This window comes from Phalacrocorax carbo, chromosome 1 (genome assembly GCF_963921805.1).
Source record: "Phalacrocorax carbo chromosome 1, bPhaCar2.1, whole genome shotgun sequence".
In the NCBI taxonomy this organism is placed as follows: domain Eukaryota; kingdom Metazoa; phylum Chordata; class Aves; order Suliformes; family Phalacrocoracidae; genus Phalacrocorax; species Phalacrocorax carbo.
In genome coordinates, this window is record NC_087513.1 from 57328709 (window position 1) to 57347235 (window position 18527).

Sequence of the window (18527 nt, forward strand, 5' to 3'; positions counted from 1 at the left end):
GGGCCCTGCTTCCGCCGCCCGGCCTTGGTGGGGGGCAGGGGCCAGCGCCCCCTGGCGGCCAGGAGGAGCTCAACCCGTCCCCCCGCTAGCCCCCTCCCTAGCCCGACGCTGTACGTAACAACAAACGCTCCCAGAATCTTGTTTTTCAACGCAAATTTTTATATGAAGTATGCAAAACCCCTAGCTAACGCGCAGCTCCAGCATCCTGCTCGCCAAAGATGAGCCGGAAAACTTGTACGAGCCCCTCCAGGCTCCCTTGAGGGGACGGGGACGGGGATCTCCCTGCATTTTTAAGTGCAGAAAGCAGCGAGGAGCCCACCCAGAGGAGGGATCTTCTCCATCGCCTGTTTTCAGGCTGCCTTAGGAAAGTGGGTACCAACTGCTGAGCTGCAGTGAGGAAACAGCAAGGCAAAGTGCTCCAGAGAGAAAATGTGAGTGTGAATTAAGTGTTGCGGCGAGGAAACGTACCAAGGGAAAGTGCTCTTTGAGAGAAAACGTGAGCGTGAATTGTGGCGGCATGACTCGCTGGGGCACCGTTACACAGTACCTACAGCACCGCATGATGCTGGAGGCACTTTGTTACTCATGGTCCCATGGAAGGAAGTACCTGCACACAGTACCAGGGTGGCCAGGAGGCCTGAGCCAGACCCAGCATCCCACATGCAGGGGCAGCCTCCTCGCTCCCCTCATCCTCCAGCCACCTCCTCTCCTTCACTTCCTCCTCCGGCTGTGGTTCTTCAGCTCCTCCAGCTCCTTCTCCATCAGATGGGACTCAGCAGTGGTCTCAGAGAGCTGCAACACACAGTGAACAACAAGAGTGAGCTACTCCTGCCACGGCTACCCTGTGGCTGCGGGGCCAGCGCCAGACCTGCCATCTCAGGTGCGTGTGGAGGGACACGAGAGCCCCTAAGAGGGATCAGAGATCGCTCTCCCTCTGGAGAAGCACCCTGTGTCGCAGCAGAGCAGGCAGCGAGACACTTGCGCCTTGGGAGCTTTTCTGATTTCACGCCACAACCTTTCCTGAGTCATCGCCGAGATTTACAGTCGCAGGCCAGCACACCCATGTGAGGGAATCTGTTCCCGTTGGAGCGAGACAGAAGCTGAAATTTCACTGAAATTGCCTGGAAAACCTGGAGGGCAGCCGGGGCTCCTCTTACCTGCTCCAGCTACACAAGCCACTTGCCAGTTTTAAAACATGGGAAGGACGTAAGGAAGGACAATGATGAAGGAACAAGTAAGTGTTTGTTCAGACTGACATAAACGTTAAATCACTTAACAGACTGAGAATACACAGGTATTCTATGCCACTGAAAATACCTTCAGATTTTAAGCATGAAAGCTGTGATCTCCAGGTAATTTCGGTTGATTTAGGGCTGATTTGGGAATTCTTTCATCCATAGGTTTACATACAGAAGAGATGTCACACCACTTGTCACAGCAGATGGAAGCTTTAATCTTCTGTGACTAGAAAGGGTGGCTCTAACTTGCTTTCACAGTTAGGGGAGAGGCCAGAGGGGCAAGAAAATGGTGCACTCCGTGCAGACAGGGGAGGAGGAGGTGCAGCACAGCCAGGGGCTCCTCTCTAACCAGTTCACAAAAGGCAAGATCTGCTGTGGGGGGAACCTTCCCCTCTTCTTGCAGAGATCAGACTTTACTCCCACAGTCACTTCACCGTTAGAGTTGTCTGGCATAGCAGGGTAAAGCAGAAGAGAGTAGGGTGCGGCGAAAACAGCCTCCTTTGGGGGTCCCAGCACCCTTTGCTGGGGCACTTCTGCTGCTATGGGCAGATGGCAGTTCAGCAAAGACTCACCATGTCCAGCAGAATATCCACTTTCAGCCGAAGGAGGTTGTTTTCTTCCTCTAGCTGCTGGTTCCGTTTGCGCAAGCGCTGCATTTCCCTGCGATCCCCCGTGAAGCTTCCCGATTCTGGAAGGAAAGAAAGACGTCAAAATACGGATCGTCAGCCAATGGCGGCTACCAAAGCAAGCCGAGCCACGCTCTACCTGCCACCCACTGGCCGTTTTCAAACTTGAGGCTCTGGCCAGCGAGGTTCATGGTGGGGATGCCGTACTCCAGGCCCAGCTCAATCTCACGGGTCGATCTATCCAGCTGCAGGGAGGAGGAAATCACACTCAGCGTTTTGCAGAAATCCAAAGCCACCCCTCACTCTCCAATTTCTTAGTGACTGGTGTTCCAATGGAAGCTGCTGGTCCGACTGGCCCTGGAGGAGCCTGAAACCCTACTTTTAGTCACGTGCTACTGCAGGAGAGGAAACATACAGTCATCTCCCCAGGCTTAGACCATTGGTGAGAAGCTTTAGGTCAAACAGTTCTGGGCTGCGGGTGGGGTGACGACAACCCTACCCCGAGCTGTTCCATTTTTACCTTTGTTATGTGTCACCAAAGGCAAGAGGCACAGCTGGGAGCTCTTGTAAGGGTCACGTCGCTCATAGTAGGAGACACCCACCCCTCACCACCGAGCAAGCGTTCCTGCAGGCGAGCCACAGACGATGGGACTCACCGAGTGCAGGTTGGAGAGAGAGGCGCATTTCCTGGGGGGGGTCTTCTTGGGGCTGAAGGTGTTCCCGAAGAGAGGCATCGTGCACTGCTGGCCGGGGGTGCGGGTGGTCCCGACAGCCTCGCACTGCTCCCTGAGCTAGGAGCGGACGGGTACAATGGGCTGGTCCAAAGCCGTAGGCCAACAGCAGTGACAAGAGATGGTGACGTCTGCGGGGAGGGGGCTTCCTCTAGCAGCCTGTTTCCCAGCACTTTCACTGATGATACCTGGTTTCCACCTAAAACCAGACCCCTTCTCCTCACACCCTGTGCCCCCTCCCTGCCAGCACGCGCCTCCCTCACACCTCCGCCGCCACGTGATGGTGTGGGGCCGCCTCTGACGTCACACCTCACACACCACCACCGTCAGAGCGGCGGACGCCCCCACCACCGCCCCCCCCCCCGCGCAGGCGCAATGGGTGGTTCTCCCCAGCGCCACGCGGGCCGGTACCGGGCGTGGGGTATGAGCCGTACCACCCAGCGGGAGCGCTGAGGAGAAGGGCGCAGAGGAGAGCCTTATTCCTTGCACCGGGCCGCCGCCGCCGCCACCACCGGGATGGTCCCTCGTACTGTTTTCCCTGCCGGCATCTTAGTGGGGAAATCAGCGGCCTCGGAGAGGGCCGAATCACCCCCCCGCCCCAGAGTGGTAGGGTCAGCCCCGCGGTGCGGGGGCGGCCGGGCCGGGTTGTTCCATCGCGGTTCGCCTTAGTTATGGGGGGGTTGTGGCGGGGTTGGAAGAGCACCTCTCCAGCGAGCCGCGTCCGCTCCCGGCGCTCCCCTCCCGTCACCGCGCCGGTGGGCTCAGCCGCTGCCGCGTGCCCCGGGAGCGGTTTGCGGCCGTTACGTTGCCATAGTGACGGCGGGGCTCCGCCGCTCCTCCCTCTCCCCCCCCGCCCCCGCCGTCGCGGCGGCTCCTCAGTCGGGTACGAACGTGAGCTCCGTCCCGCCGGCCCGGACCCGGTTTCCTTTGCAGTTAAACAACGAAACGGCATTAGGCAGCGAATCCTTCTCGTTTGGGAACAGGGAAGCGGGGGAGGTCTGAGGTCCCGCACTCCCCGCGGGCAGGAGCTGGAGGGGCAGGAACAGGCAGCTCTTTAACGAACTGCCCCTGAAGCGGCGCCAGTGTCCTGATTTTTCTGCACACGTTATGAATTCCTCCCTTCTCAGCGCTTGCTGGGATAAATTTAGTCTTAATGTCTTAACTTGCTGGCTTGTATTCCCTGGGAGGTGGCTTTGGAAGTTGGTTTGGATATTTTGAACGGACAGCAGGGGTATGTAGCGGATATCACCAACGTTTTTTGTATTGCAGAGACAAAATACCACTCCTTTCCTAAAACTTAAAGTAATTCTCCAGTCTGTTAGAACTTGGTGGTCTGAAATTACTTGCTTCATTGTTAGAAAAGCTGCCATTGAGGACTTTGTGAGGCTTTCCTGAAAATTTTACATAAATGGGATATTAGGATGCTGACTTTAGTTAAAGGGGAATGATAAAGAAAAGGAGGGGGAAAAAAGGGAGGGGGGCAAATAAACAGAAGAGGAGAAACTAAGAGAATCACCAACACTGTAATTTGGTTTGTACGTGTATTAATACTCCACAAAAAAAGTTCTTTAAGAGTCATTCTCAGAGTGCTTAATTGGTGCTCTGCCTGAAGGGAACCAGAAAATCGCTCACTTGGAATGAGAATTGCAAAGATACCACCGTATCAACCCACTGACTATAGGCATGAAAAATCTCTGGTGCTGCAGAATCTTCTGGTGGTCCATTTAAGCCATATCGGATTCTTCCTGGACGAGTGCTATAAAACAGTGGCCTTCTGACCCCCTGTAATACAGTCTGGGCACTGGAAATCAATGTTTTCTTTTTTCTTTTTTTTTTAATAAGGGAAGATATTATGGGGGAGGGGGACCCAACACCCTTAAAAGTAGAACAAAATCTTGCAGTTCTGAACAAGGGCTTTGTGAAGTCGTTTGTGGCTCCTGTCAGCATTTAACATCCGTACGTGTGTGTGTGTGTGCATATATTGCATAAGGAAGATGAAAAGAAGGGCCAGAAGGGAAACGAGGGCAAGAACTGTGGAATAAAAGCAGGGAGAACGTAGAATTACAATTTCGAACTGAAAAAAACCTGTAGCTAACCTAGGTGCTTTAGAGTCAAAGACCATACAGGATAGCGAGGAACTGAGCTCCTAATGCTCATACATATGATTCCTTAATAAATACTTCAGGGGTTTGTTACCGAGGGGGGAAAACACAGATGTGAAGAAGCTCTGGTCAGGATGTGCCCCACCAGTAACACGGGTAGTGATGTTCACCTTCCTGGAAGAAACCTGTATGTTCAGCACAGCTGCGTGCCGAGTTCTCTTTGCGCTAAGTAGGATGAGTATTGTAGTAAAAGTTGCTCTTGGGGAGATTCCAACTGGACACAAGAGGGAAATTTTTCACAGTGAGGACAGTCAACCATTGGAATAATCTCCCCAGGGAAGTGGTTGACTTGGCCACATTGGACACTTTTAAGATTCGGCTGGACAGGGTGCTGGGCCATCTTGTCTAGACTCTGCTCTTCCTAGAAAGGTTGGCCTAGATGATCCCTGAGGTCCCTTCCAACCTGTGATTCTGTGGTTACAATTATTGTAAAACTAAACTATTCAGGGTCTCAAGGTGATTCTCTGACAGCTTCTTTCTCCAAGGCAGAGACTCAGAAAAAGCCCATCCCCTCCAGCTCGCCACCTGAGGGTGAACGCCAGTGTCTGTGTGCCTGATGGCTGTGTGCACTGGTGCTAGTATGTATGAGAATAGCTTCACAGCTGGTAGGGCTTGTGAATGAGAGTTCAGAAAGCTGCTCCAGAAGTTTGAGAGCAAGAAAAAGAAGTTCAATGTCTTATTTCTGGTGTGATTTGCTTCAGGAATCTTTCTTCCTTTGCATAGTTTACTAAATTTCATTTCTTCCCAGACTCTATCTCCTCATAAAAATGCTGTGGAATTTCCTTGCTGCACCACCCCCCCAGGCTGTTCTGGCAGGAGCTGTTGGTGGTTATTTCTCCACTTACATCAGGTAGATATTGAGATAAGAGCCAACCATTGCTGTTTCTAGGATTGCCTCTCAGTACATTGTATTGTCCTCCTGCCAGTGGGTAGTTTGATGTATGACTTTAAGTGATGCTAAAAGCATTATGGTGCAGCACTGTGCATCCTCCTGTGCCTGCCACTTTGTGGGGAAGTGAACACCTAGCACGCTCTCTCTCTCCCAGTACAACACCTAGAGATATCACTTAGGACCTGCAAAAGCTCATTAAACAGTGAGGAACCTGCATATTGCAGTCATTGTGTAAGGAAACCGTGTGTCTTTTTATGAAGGCATCTTTGGGAACACTGGTGGAAGGCGGAGAGAGTGACAGGACAAAAGATAGGGCTGTCGCGCATGACAGTGTGGACATTTTGGAATAGGCCCAAGCTGTTCTTGGGAGCCTGATTTGGAGCATCTTCTTTGGCTTTTTCGGTGCACGAGTGATACAGGATCTGTAGCTTAGGTGGTTTCAGAGCTGCTTTTAACTCCATAGTGTTTCTCTTGCCTTTTTCATATATGCCGTGGGATTATTATTGTTTGCTGTTATATCAATAATTATAGGGAAACGCTGCTGACTGGTGAATTCAGTAGACTTACTCCAGGCGTACTCTGATATCAAAGAGAATATTTACTGTAATTACTGCTGCTTGAAACTTGCTACATTGATTGGTGGGCTAAATGAAACTGAGTTTAAAACCTACAAAATAATTTTTTGGGCATATTGAAATTCATTCCATGCCTAATTAATTTTTTCAGTGGTGAGATAATTCCTGTCGCCTCAGTGCTCTGCAGTTAATTATGTCCCTTCTTTTAGTGTCCTAGACGTTAGAAATATCTCACCTATGTTTTATTGACAAAGCAAACATGTCTTTTTCTCTATTTGTTTCTTCTTTTCATTGTAGTCAACTCAAGAGATAGAAGAACTGCTGTTTCACCGCATTGCAAAGAATTATGCTTTCCTCCTGCTTGACTGTCACTTATCCCACCACCAGGAGGCCCTCATTAAGGTGCTGGTAGCTAGGCCAAGAAAACACAAGAGTAGTGAAATGAAATGGAGAAATCCATCCCCACAGGGGTAATCTGAAACTAATACTTATCCTATAAATAGAGATTTTCAGAGTGCTGCGCAGACATCTATTAAATGATTCTTGCAGGAATCTTAATATCCAGCCATCAGTTGTACTGTAACTTTTGAGGATGCTGGGGTGTCATGGGTGGTATTTCTGTGTTGAATCACTAAGTGACAGCCAAGAAAGTTCATGCCTTTGTCTTCTGGATAGTAAAGCTCTTAGTAATGTAAATAAAACAATAAAAGGGGGTAACACATGGTTTTGATTTCTAGTGACTCACATATGCTCTCTATCTTCTACCCAAGGAATATGTCTTCACCTAATTCACCTCTGCCTTATTTACTTATTCCCAGGTTCTTAATTTTCTTTTACTTGTCACAGCAGGCTTTTATTGTCTCCTGAAAGTTCTAAATAACAGTCTGTCTCATTGTTCCCTTTTGCTAACATGACCTTCTTTAAAGAAAGGGGGAAGGAGAAATGTCTTAATCCTTTTTTTGCCAAATTGTGCACTTCTTTCCTTAATTACTGGCTCTTGAAAGCCGCAGTCATTGCTTCGGCTGAAATGTAGACTTTGTTATTCAAAAGAAGAGTTTGTCCATGATCTCTTAAGTAAAATGTATATAGAGTTGTCATTTTTCTTTCTTAAACCCTAGTTTATTCTCTCCACTGCTGAGTCCAGCCTTGTATGTCTGCTTCTGTTCCGGTTTCCCAAGATCATGTTTCAGTACTGATGAGTCCAAGACACAGCTCTGCAATGCAGTTTCAGAATGGATGATAGGTCAGAGTGGCTTTGCTCCAGTCAGGAAATGCAGCTTAATTGGAAATTGCAGGCTGCAAATTGAGTTATCCTGTCTTTCAAACTCTGTTTCTGCCCTCCTTCCCTGAATTCACAGATACACATTCTGCATGTTTATGTTTGTTTACTTGGGTCTTTCTTACATGTAGTAACGCGGAAAAAATGTATCTTCTGCTCTAAGAAGCAGAAAAAGTGTACATGAAGCCACAATGTTGTGTACAAAGTTCCTAGGCCTCTGAAGAAGTTTTCCAGTTGTTTACCATTCTGGCCACACTGATGACCTTAAAGAGTTTAAGCAAATATACAGGGCAGTTCTACCACTGACATGCTCTGGATGGAATCCATCACTTCCTGATGGAGTTTGCCACGAGGCTGTCCTTGGTGACCGCGAGGCCGAAAGTTCAGAGGACACGTGTAGTCCACACAGCAGTGAAAGCTTGTGTTAAGCTCTGTTTCATTCTGTTCCTGTTACCTGGCTACTCCTTGCTCACTTCCATGTCTGTCTTTTCATTCTTCTCTTTGTCTCTTACTTTCACAGCCATCTGTTTCTGTGGGTCACTTAAGATACCCTTTGCAAGAAATGAGGAAATATTAAGCCTCCGGTCTGTAGATTCCTGATTAGCAGATGCGGGGAGGCTGTATCCAGGAGAGGGTCTCACAGTATGGGTTGGTTTCTCGTGCTCTGTTGTAACCCTCCACAGCTGACAGCTTCTGGAGACAAGATGTTAGGTCTTTGGGCTGATCTGCTGTGTTGTTTATAAGGGAGAGCAAACAGGGCCTGTGTTCTACATCCCCTTCTAAGCTTATTTTGTCTCATGTCTTAGATGAGCATCAACTGTGCTTTGTCCGAAAAAACAAGTGATACTGCATCATGAGAAAATTAGAAGCTTAGTGTGTATAGCACACTATGAAGGTGGGGGAAAAGTGCTAAGTATTCTTTTCTCTTCCGTGTTCTTTCACCGACCCTTCCTTCTCTCCACTTAGGTGCACCACCAACCCCAAGAAGCTACACTAACTAGGACTATTCCCAGTTGGAACCAGAGAAATTCAAGATGAACAATCTGCTGTCACCAAAAGGAAAGCAGAATAGTAAGAACACTGACATAAGCAGTTTTCCCTAGTCTCTGCTACTCTAAATAAGAGTTTTGTATCCAAGCTGGGTGGTCATTTTTCTCCCCAGGATGCCTTGATCTACAGGTCTTACTCTGTACTGGTTCTTTCTGTTAGAAGGGTATGCCTGGGGATGGCCTTTGATCAAAGGGAAAAACTGGAAATAATGTGGGCTTTAGATGATGCAGTGTCTGCAGTAGCACGAGAGTCGACTCTATGGTCCAAAATGTCCTTTCCAGCCCAGCATACCTGCTGCAGGCTCATATGCAGATGAGGTAGCTTTTCTGGCTTTTGGGGAATGCGGATGACTGCTCACCCACAGCCTGAACTAGCCTGGGGTAAAAGCTGTTCAGGAAACGTGCAGGAGATTTAGAATCCATTCCTATGAGACCTGTGAAGGCCAGGGACTGTAGTGCAGTAAATGGGAGATCCGGTTGTTTTGTTTTGTTTTCCCATCTTAATTTTGCGTTTTCTGCTGGGGCAGCAAGGGATGGAAATAGGACACCTGCTAGGACCAGGTAGAAGGGGGTCTTGATAGCTCAACAGTTGTCATACAAATAGCTGGATGGTGTCAGTGTGTTCAGCAGCAGTAAAGCAGGATCTTCATTGGTTCACAAGGGAAAGAGAACCCTGAAAATAGGGGTTTTGAATTGACATTGAATGTCCAAGCATGGAGGGTGCTTTCTTTGTATAAACTTGTTCTAAGTCTTGGATTCTAAACTTATGAAGGGTGTATTTCATTCTGCCTCCCTTCCCCAGATCCCTTCAAAATGATAAGCAGCTCAGAGAAGGCTGCTAAGCACACCATATGAGAATGTAAGATAAAAATATGTTCACAAAGGTATGTGGCCAGCAAGTGGATGTGTCACAGAAGCCAAGGCTTTCATTAAAAGTATCCATTGCTGACCTCTTCATCTTGTTCCTATTGCTCATAAGTTTGTTGGTTTGGGTTTTTTTTTTCCTTTGATCAGTTTGTCAGATGGCATGAAAATGGAGCTTTTCCTGAACAGCTTAGAAAGAATTCCTTGAAGTCATCAGCAGCCTTCTCATTTTCTAAGTTGGATCTTACTAATTTCAATCACATGTCCCTTGTTGTTTAGGGATTCTCGCTTGTTGCAGGTCGTCATTCCACAGGCAACAACCGTTGCCTCTGTTGTACTCTCCATCCAAGATACAGCAGACGTTTCCTTTAGAAAAGAAGCAAGCAAAGAATCTGGCACAGGGAAAATGATACTTAACTTTGACTTATGCACCAAGTGCTTAAATGTTGCAAAAAATCTTGTATTTTTAATGTTTCTGGGAGGGAAGGGGTGTCTTATTTAGGAACTGGCTCCCAGCTCACTTATTGATGTCATTTGATTCATTTTAGAAATAAAAGCAGATGAAAATCTGAGTCTCTGAAGATTTAAATATTGTCAGTCCGAAAGAAAGCTAAATTGTTTTCATGGGTCAACAGAGAGGCTGTTCTCACAATTCATTCATTCATTTACTGCTGAATAATGTGCTACCTCAGTTCCAAGATTAAACAACTGGTGGTGATAACTTCTTGTCAGGGTTTGTGTCAGTATGTCAAGGCTTATGTAGAACACGGGAAGGCTTGTAATTGAAGTTGAGGCAGGTGAGCCAGTGTTCTACAGGCTGCAAATACAGATAATCAAGTCAGTATAAAATGGGGATTGCAGTTTCCAAAACAAATGTCCTGATTGTTATTTAGTCACCTGGACAAGTAGTGACACTTTCCAAAATGCTCCATAATAAGCATTTATTTTGCAGTCAATGGGAGCTCCAGTTGCCTAGCACTGAAGCTTTTGCTGTTTAATTATGAGCCTCTGATTTAAGTCCTGTTTTGAAATCTTGGGACGTGAATGAATGGGAAGATGGACTAATGCAAGAGCGTTACCACTGGACTCAGATACAGAGTAGCAAATTACTTTGAAATATCTAATAGAAATTAATTGGGGTTTTAGACATGTTTTTTGTTAGTGGTTTAGGAGGAAGGAAAAGATGGTTATTTGTCACACAAAGAAGGAAGAAGTTCTAAGCACAGAGAGCAAACAAAGCAAGGCCAAAGGAAAAAAGCAAGGGAAGGTTATTTGGGCAAAGTAGCACGGAAAAAAGTATTAACGGTGGAAGGAATGGCAGTGGTAAATGTCCATGGAGGCTGCACTGAATAGGAGGCTGGGAACACTGAACCTGATACAGAGGCCAGCAAGAATTTTCAGAGTCAGTACTGATAGAGTTGGTCATTTATTTCCCTACAAATGCTTTGGAAATAAATTGAATTATATTGTTCTTAAATTGAAGCTAAGAACAATGTGTGTGGTGTTATACACTATGCAATTTTTTTTTCCTGGATTGTACATTGGAGAGGGGGAAAGGAAAGAGGTGATCACTCGTAAGGTCTGCCCGTTCCGTTAAAATCTAGAGCCCTGGAAAACAAGCTGGCAAGGGAGTAAGCTATTCTCCTTAAAAACTGAAGTTAGGTATATCAAGCATTTTCTTTTATATTTCCTCATATTGCAGAAGACTTCTTTCGGCATAACAGACAATTTACTCAGCTTGCATCTTGCTGATTTCTACGCATTTTTGTAATGAAAATTTGTGCTGTCACATGTCTGTCAACAAGTGGAAGCAACAACTTCTGTTTCTCTTGACCAAGCTAAATAGAGCTTGATGTGTTTTTTCCTTTTAATATACACTATTAGAGCAATCCTGCTAGGCTCCAGATCACTTTTATTTGGAATCCCTGTCTTGCTTATATGTAAATATCATCAAAGAGATACTGCCATGCTGCCAGCACATCAACTTCTCTCACCACAGTCAGGGTCTTGCCATTACAGAGTGTTAGAAAAAGCCCCCTTACCAGTGCTGCTTTGTCGCTGTGGAGTGGCAAGGGGGAAACATATTTCACTGAGTAATTATGCAGGGAGTGGATATTTGGAAGAGATTGGTTTGCTTACAAAACTGACTTGGAGCAATGCAGTAACCGTGTGATGTTAGTGCCATTTTTACCTGGATACACACACTGAAACACACGAGTGTGTTGTGCTTTATTAATTTTGTTATAGCAATTTATGGAGTCAATGAATCTTGAAGGAGGAAATCTTCCAAACTTGCTTCTGTTGGAGACAGCTGACTTGGCTGGGCAAATTTTATGGAACAGTTCCATCAGTTAGTTTTTACATGATAAGGACATTACCCTGGTGTCATAGCTATTTTGCAAGCCTGTAATTGCCTTCTATGACCCTGAAATTTCTCCTGCCATTTCAGCAGGAGAGGATGTTTTTATTCCTTTTCTCGTGCCTGCAATGTGGTGCTGCCAGCACTAGCGGCTGCTGTGTTTTGCCCTAGAAACAGTTATCTTTTGCTTGTGGATGGGCTAGACTGTTTAAAGAGAATACATGAGAATTAAGGCATTAATCCTACTGACATGGTAAATTACTCAAAGTTTTTCTGCCTTTCACTTTTTTGGAAGGAACTGAGACATGGACAAGCTTCTAGCAAGTGCCAACCTCATCAAACAAGCAAAGTCTTCCAAGTCCAAACAGGTAAAATATAAACCAGTGACTTACAGGCATAGAATGGGAAAGAAAAGGTAAAGTATTATTTATTTTACTAAGACTTTGCAGGCTTGTTTGCTGAAGGCCTTTGCTATGCTATAATATGTGCTCCCATAGGAGAAGCAGGAGAGTGTGTGTACATATATGTGTATATATTTGTCAATTCTAGACAGCTGGAACCCATTAAAGCTGCTTGTGTGTGTATCCTCTTGTGTGTGCCTAATTAGTGCAAATACTTCCTTAGGTATTGGATTCATGGGCATGTGCTAGGCGAGGGGAACCTGACTGCTAATCTTTCAGACCTCCAGACCCAAGATGGAAAGCTTGAAAAGGATAAGAAGGGGGTGTTGGGAAGTAATCTCAACATATGCTTAAAACTAGCAGACTAAAAACAGCACCTCATGCAAGAGAGGTGATGCAGTGTTTGGAGAAGGATGGAAGATGATGTGATAGATGGAGTTTTTCACTCTCCTGCTGACATAGCTGATCTTGTTAGCATCCACATATGCCCTGCAATACAGAAAAGATTCTTAAGGGCAGTTGCTTGTGTAAAGGGAGTGTGGAAGTGGGATTGCTTTGCACTTCTTAGTGGTGGGGTTTTTTGTCAATTTTTCTCCACAGATTCTGTCTGTAAGCCAGTAAGTCTGTAAGCCTTCCCTGTCCTCTGTTAAAACCTTTAGTCTTCCTGAGAAGAATGGGTTGAGATGACTTTACTCCTTTCTCTGGAAGCAGGACCGCTAAGAGAGTTGAGACAACAACTTCTGTTGTGTTGAACTATTGACAAGTACAGCTTCCAAACCTCAGTGCTTTGGATATGTTTTTAGTCTCATAATGATGACAGTTCTGAAGTCTGTAGCATTGTGTGCTTCTGACAGGCTTCCTTTAGCAGTTGCTCTTTCGGAACTTTAATGTAGTGTTGGTGACAAACTATGTACTGTGAACTTATTCTACCTGTGTGCAGAATTTCATTCCCTGCTTTTTTTTCCCCCCCATCAAATATACTTGAATTCCTCCTGAACCAACACCCAGATAGTTCGGACTCCTGAGCTGATTCACAGACACTTTTGCTTTAGAGAGAATTACTTCATGGCCGCTCAGTCATTCCTTACAAATGCGTGGAATGAAAGATGGTTCTTATTCTCGTGTGCTTCTTATCTCCAGTTTGCTTTTGCTGCATTAGCACTGTGATAGCTGAGAGTGAGGAACAGTGGCTGGTCAGTTAGGAACATCTCATGGCTGCAGTTCAATACTGAATACTACTTTGAAATCAAAGATTTGAGCATCATGTGATTTCCTACTTGCCTCATTGCCCTAAGAACAGAGGTCATGCGTGAAACTTGGTCTCAGAAACTCTGGCCTATTCCTCTGTCTTGGATTGCCTGGCCATTAAAGCAGGAAGTGCTGCCTTAATAATCCGAATGGAAAATAACAGCAGGGACAGACAAAACAGGAAGACAGACTGTGGTAGGAAGTATGGGCGTATATTGAACTGAGCAGGAGTTGTGCACCTGTGCTGAGTTTCAGAGGCACCAATATATCATTTATAATCACCAATTCAGAAAAAAACATGAGGAGGAGAGATTAAAAGCTTTCTTCAGATACAGGCAGAGGAAATGTTTAAGAAATAGACACACTTCTAGTAAGGCTGGTCCTGTTTTCAGCTGGGATGGAGTTAAATTTCTTCATAGTAGCTAGTATGGGGCTGTTTTGGATTTGTGCTGGAAACAGTGGTGATAATGTGGAAATGTTTTAGTTGTTGCTACGTAGCACTTACACCAGTGAAGGACTTTTTCAGCTCCCCGTGTTCTGCCAGGTGCACAAGAAGCTGGGAGGGGACACAGCCGGGACAGCTGACCCCAACTGACTAAAGGGATATTCCATTCCATATGACGTCATGCTCAGCATATAAAGCAGGGGGAAGAAGGAGGGCGGGGGGGACATTTGGAGCAACGGCGTTTGTCTTCCCAAGTAACCGTTATATGTGATGGAGCCCTGCTTTCCTGGGGATGGCTGAACACCTGCCTGCCCGTGGGAAGTAGTGAATGAATTCTTTGTTTTGCTTTGCTTCTGCATGCAACTTTTGCTTTACCTATTAAACTGTCTTTATCTCAATCCATGAGTTGCCTATTTTTTACTCTTCCCAATTCTCTCCCCTGTCCCACCAGGAGGGAGTGAGCGAGCAGCTGCGTGGTGCTTGGTTGCTGACTGGGGCTAAACCATGACAGCTGATAAAGAAGCCGTGATAATCCAAGGAAGGGGAACAACGGATAAAACAAGAATAAGCAGGCTAATGAATCTCTGAAGTTTAAAGGTGTAAGAATGAAGACAATTATTAGCTGGGCCATTACTGAAAATTAAGGCTCTGTGTGTAGCAAAATCAAGGAAACGCAGTGTTTTAAAGCTAATTACAATTCCTGAGAGCTGTAAATATTATTCTAAGCTAAAAATAACTGTGTGATGATGCAGTCAATGCCTATTCAAGCTTTAGGGTTTGAAAAACAAACTGCTTGTGATCTCTTCTGGCCACTAGCCTGGCAAACATATGGAATACAAATGGAGCAAGGTTGTTTTGTTTTTTTTTCCTGTGGTTTACATACAAACTCACTGGCAGAAGCAGCAGGCAAAGCCAAGAGTAGAAAACTGGCCGAAAGAAGAGCATGTTCAGTTCTGCAGCATGGCTGGTTTAACAGAAAAGCTGCTGCCAACCAAGAGACTGAGCTAGAAAGCCTTAACTTTTCCAAACTCATAAGGTATGTGGAAACACTGTGAAAATTATTAGTTTTTTGAGTAGAGGCTCTTCAAAGTTTGGTTGTTTTTTTTTTTTTAAATAAGAAATGTCTCGAATACCAGTGCTGAACCTCTTCCAAGTGTGAATTTAAAAATGTTTTTCTTGTAAAATGCTGTTCTTTGATGTGACCAGTGAATTCCACTGTGACCTGGAAAATTAAAATTTTCTATTAGTTGCACTTTAAATACATTCTTCTTTCTGAAGCAGGCCAATGAAAATGCTGTCCTGAGTGCAAAACAGAGCAGTGTACTCAACGTCATTATTCAACCTACTTGACAACAGAAGCACTCGGCTACTGTGAGCTGGAATGTATTGGAGGGGGAAAAAACAAACCATTCCATGAATTATGCTTTTTCCAGCTGTAATGTTTAAAACTCTGCTCTCCTATGGATAAAGCTGCTTTGATTTGTGTCTTTTTTCAGATTAATTTTCAGTGCTGGTGTGTGAATAAATTAGAGAAGCATTGACTCTTTTGGCCATAACAGTTAAGATGATATTTGCAGTACTTCCACCTTGTTTGTATTAGGAGTCAGAATTTCTCTGGTGTGAAGAATACACACACGGTTCTGTGTTCTGCAGCATGGGAGATGCATCCATAAGCAATTGTTTAAACTCCCTTTCTGATGAGTTGTTGTGGTTGAATTGAGTTTTCTGCCTCAGCTTCCTCCTAAAGCAGTAATCCCTGTTGCTTCTCTCTTTTCCTGTCTCAGGCAGCAGTGTGTACAGCTGCCACCAGGCAAATTCTACCTCCTGTATTTGCATTCAGTCCCAGAGAAGTTCCTCTGTCTGCAGGAACGGTGGGAGTCCACCAAATGGCAAAACTGATCCAATGCCTTGCTGAGGCGGTCTTCTCCTGTCTCCCCCATCCCCCAGCTGCCTGATCCCACTTTTTCTTTTTTACTGTTCAGATCAGCACCCAAGCGAATACAAATAGGAGAAATATAAAGCCATTTAGATAAGGGAGAACATAATGCCCTCCTGGCTCAAACCAAAGCTTTGGCTAACTCTGAGAGCTGCAACAGGAGATGTTAGTTGCGGGGGGCAGGTGAGCCTGGCCATGCTCTCTAGTCCAATCCGGCCTAGCCCTAGTGCCCAACTGGCCATATGGTGTTCTTGATTCCTGTGGGTGGTGGCTTCCTGTTTTATCTGTGAACAGAGGAGTATTTAGTCAGTTCTTCTGGTTTACTTAGTGAAATGAAGATAATTCACCCATGGACTTTAACCGGCCTGTGACTGAGCTTTAATACAAATGCAAGCTTGTCAGGGGCACTGACACCGACTTTGAAGACTGACAACAGTTCCATAGCAAATAAATTTTACTCATGCTTTCTTCATCCTACTTTTATCTGACCTTGGAGGTCTATTCAAATGAACAAAGACACATGTAACTGCAATTACTAGTCCCACTCAGCTACAGATATGGGCACCCTTCTTTCATAATTAGTCTGTTATTCCTGTTTATCATAAAGTTGATTAAGCTAAAGTAGAACAAGGTGCACTTATTCCAGAACAAAAATCTATATATGTGGAGTTAGTTAAGAACAGTTATTTTGGAATTTGCAAAAGGTATTTAGAAAGCTCTCCCAGCTCAAAAAAGTCCCATATCTCCCAAAGTATATATTTCATGATTCAAAGTAAGGTATTTCCTCAACTGCTTTTCATTTCTTGCAATAGAGATTTTTGTGCAGATTGGTAAACTGCCAAAGGTCACAGCAACCAACCTCCAAAGCAGGAATAATCTTTTGTTACAAATGAAAGCGCTGCTTTAAAATAGATTTTTAAAATATCTATTAGCATAAGTTAGAAATGTGCTCAGTGATAAATTTTTAGAGGACTGAATTTTAGCTACAAGCAAGATATGCACTTAATCCATGTCTGTCCATTTTGCTACTGGTCTGCTTGCTAGCTTAGGCAATCATCGAGTTTCTTCTAATTTATCAGCTACCAGTGAAATGAAGAAGTGGGTGTGTCAGCCACTCGTTAGTGACATGCCGCTACACTCAAAAGCTTATTTATGGACAAAGAGGGAGCACACCTTGTGCATAATTAAAGCCAAGAATTTATTGTTACTATAACTGAAATCTTGAGAGTCTAATGATTATTGGACCAGATATAACCTACAGAAAGACTAATAACGCAGTGAGAGTACTTCTGTAAAATGGTAACACATACGCTTCTTGGCTTCTACCCCTTTTCCATGCATTTCACTCACCCTCCCACTGCTCCTGTGGGTCGTGAGGCTGGTAGTTTCATTCTGGTGTGTGTGGGGGGGGTAATGTTGCAAGTTGTCAGCATCTGGAGTCCTTTGCTGGAAGAATATGATTGTGGTGTCAATGATTTCTCCTTCCTTGCCCTAGGATCCACTTGCTGTCATTTTTATATGTTTGCTAGCACGCATTTACACCTTTCTTCATTGGTCTGCAGCGCCACACTACAACTGATTTTACAGTATGTGGCGCCTATTACACATCAGTTACTATTTGTTCTCTTTGTTACCCCTAAAGTTCTCTTTGTTACCCCTAAAATCAGCTTAATCCAGCTCCAGGTCAGCATTTCCTTGACTGATCACTGGTGAGTTGTTTATGGGCATCAGGTCTCCAGCGCCAAGCCTGTGCCTCGCCTGTTACCTCCGCCTGCCTGTACTCCTCTGCGCCACGTCTTGCATGCCCACTTCTCAAGGCCTCTGCTATTGCACCAGGCCTGTATTTTTCTACGCTGCATCCTTGTGCTAGCCGTAAATCTATCATTCTACATAGAATAACTGTTTATTACTGCTGTTTATATAAAATGATGGCTGTACCACACACAGATAAACAAAAGTAAAACAAATCGGCCGTAGACCTGGCTAATTATGGAAACTGCTGTCACAGCTAACCAAGTAAAACAAAGGTACAGAAGAGTTGGAAGAAGTTCAGGCAGAGGAAGCCTGACAAGCCTCAGTCCTGAGGCCTTGCAAATTCAGTGCAAAGGTTATGGCAAATTACTGAGGAGAATCCTGTATTACAGGGCTACTGGTTACAGCCCCAAGAGCCGTGAGCAGGTAAGCAAAGCTGTACACGCTACCAGATAATCCATCAGGTTTGAGCAATTCTTTTAGAACTGGGTATGCTGGCGGTTTTTTTTTCTTTTGGGGGAGAAAACACAAGAACACTAGAATTAGAGTCCCAGTTACTGAACCTTTTAAAACTAGAAGTTAGCTTGAAGTATACTGCATATTTTTACAAACAAAACTGAATGACATAGAGAATGGTAGAAAACAAGCATAACATCAAGGATAGTCAAGCACTGAAATTGTCTGGTTCTTTGTCAAAAAAACTGATAAAATCCACAGTCTCCCCAAGCAAACAAACATCTGCCAAATTTATCTGATTCTGCTTTAAGCTAGATAATCTCTTGAAGTCCCTTTCAGTCCTATTATTCTCTCTTACTAGTTTGCTTTTTTTACATTAAATAAAAAATTCCTTGTGCATTCTCAAAAGGGATTGCTTTTCTTGCCTCCTTTATCTTCTTGATAGACTCTGCATATGATATACTGATGCATGTCTCTAGAAAGTCTCTTAACTAGGTTTAGGTTTTGCAAAGCT

General features: G+C 45.0%; 1 protein-coding gene and 1 long non-coding RNA gene across 9 annotated transcripts; one reads left to right on the forward strand and one right to left on the reverse strand.

The window, feature by feature from the left end:
- Nucleotides 1-138: 138 nt before the first annotated feature.
- On the reverse strand, nt 139-3404 carry CBY1 (chibby 1, beta catenin antagonist). Of its 7 annotated transcripts, none has more exons than XM_064454434.1 (5): nt 3299-3404; nt 2521-2794; nt 2004-2109; nt 1811-1926; nt 139-792 (listed from the first exon to the last, which is right to left on the reverse strand). In XM_064454434.1, exons 2-5 carry the CDS (start codon nt 2596-2598, stop codon nt 712-714), a joined length of 381 nt encoding a protein of 126 aa, XP_064310504.1. In that variant the 5' UTR covers nt 2599-2794; nt 3299-3404; the 3' UTR covers nt 139-711. The 7 variants fall into 7 exon arrangements, with proteins under 7 accessions (XP_064310504.1, XP_064310537.1, XP_064310520.1 ...); XM_064454467.1 differs by having other exon boundaries at nt 2521-2655; nt 3299-3395; XM_064454450.1 differs by having other exon boundaries at nt 2521-2754; nt 3299-3391.
- LOC135313896 (uncharacterized) lies at nt 3114-15121 on the forward strand. 2 transcript variants are annotated; one of them, XR_010373392.1, is made up of 3 exons: nt 3114-3201; nt 12071-12143; nt 14321-15121. It is a non-coding gene; the product is annotated as an uncharacterized LOC135313896 (long non-coding RNA). The 2 variants fall into 2 exon arrangements; XR_010373391.1 differs by lacking the exon at nt 3114-3201 and having other exon boundaries at nt 9804-12143.
- Nucleotides 15122-18527: the final 3406 nt, after the last annotated feature.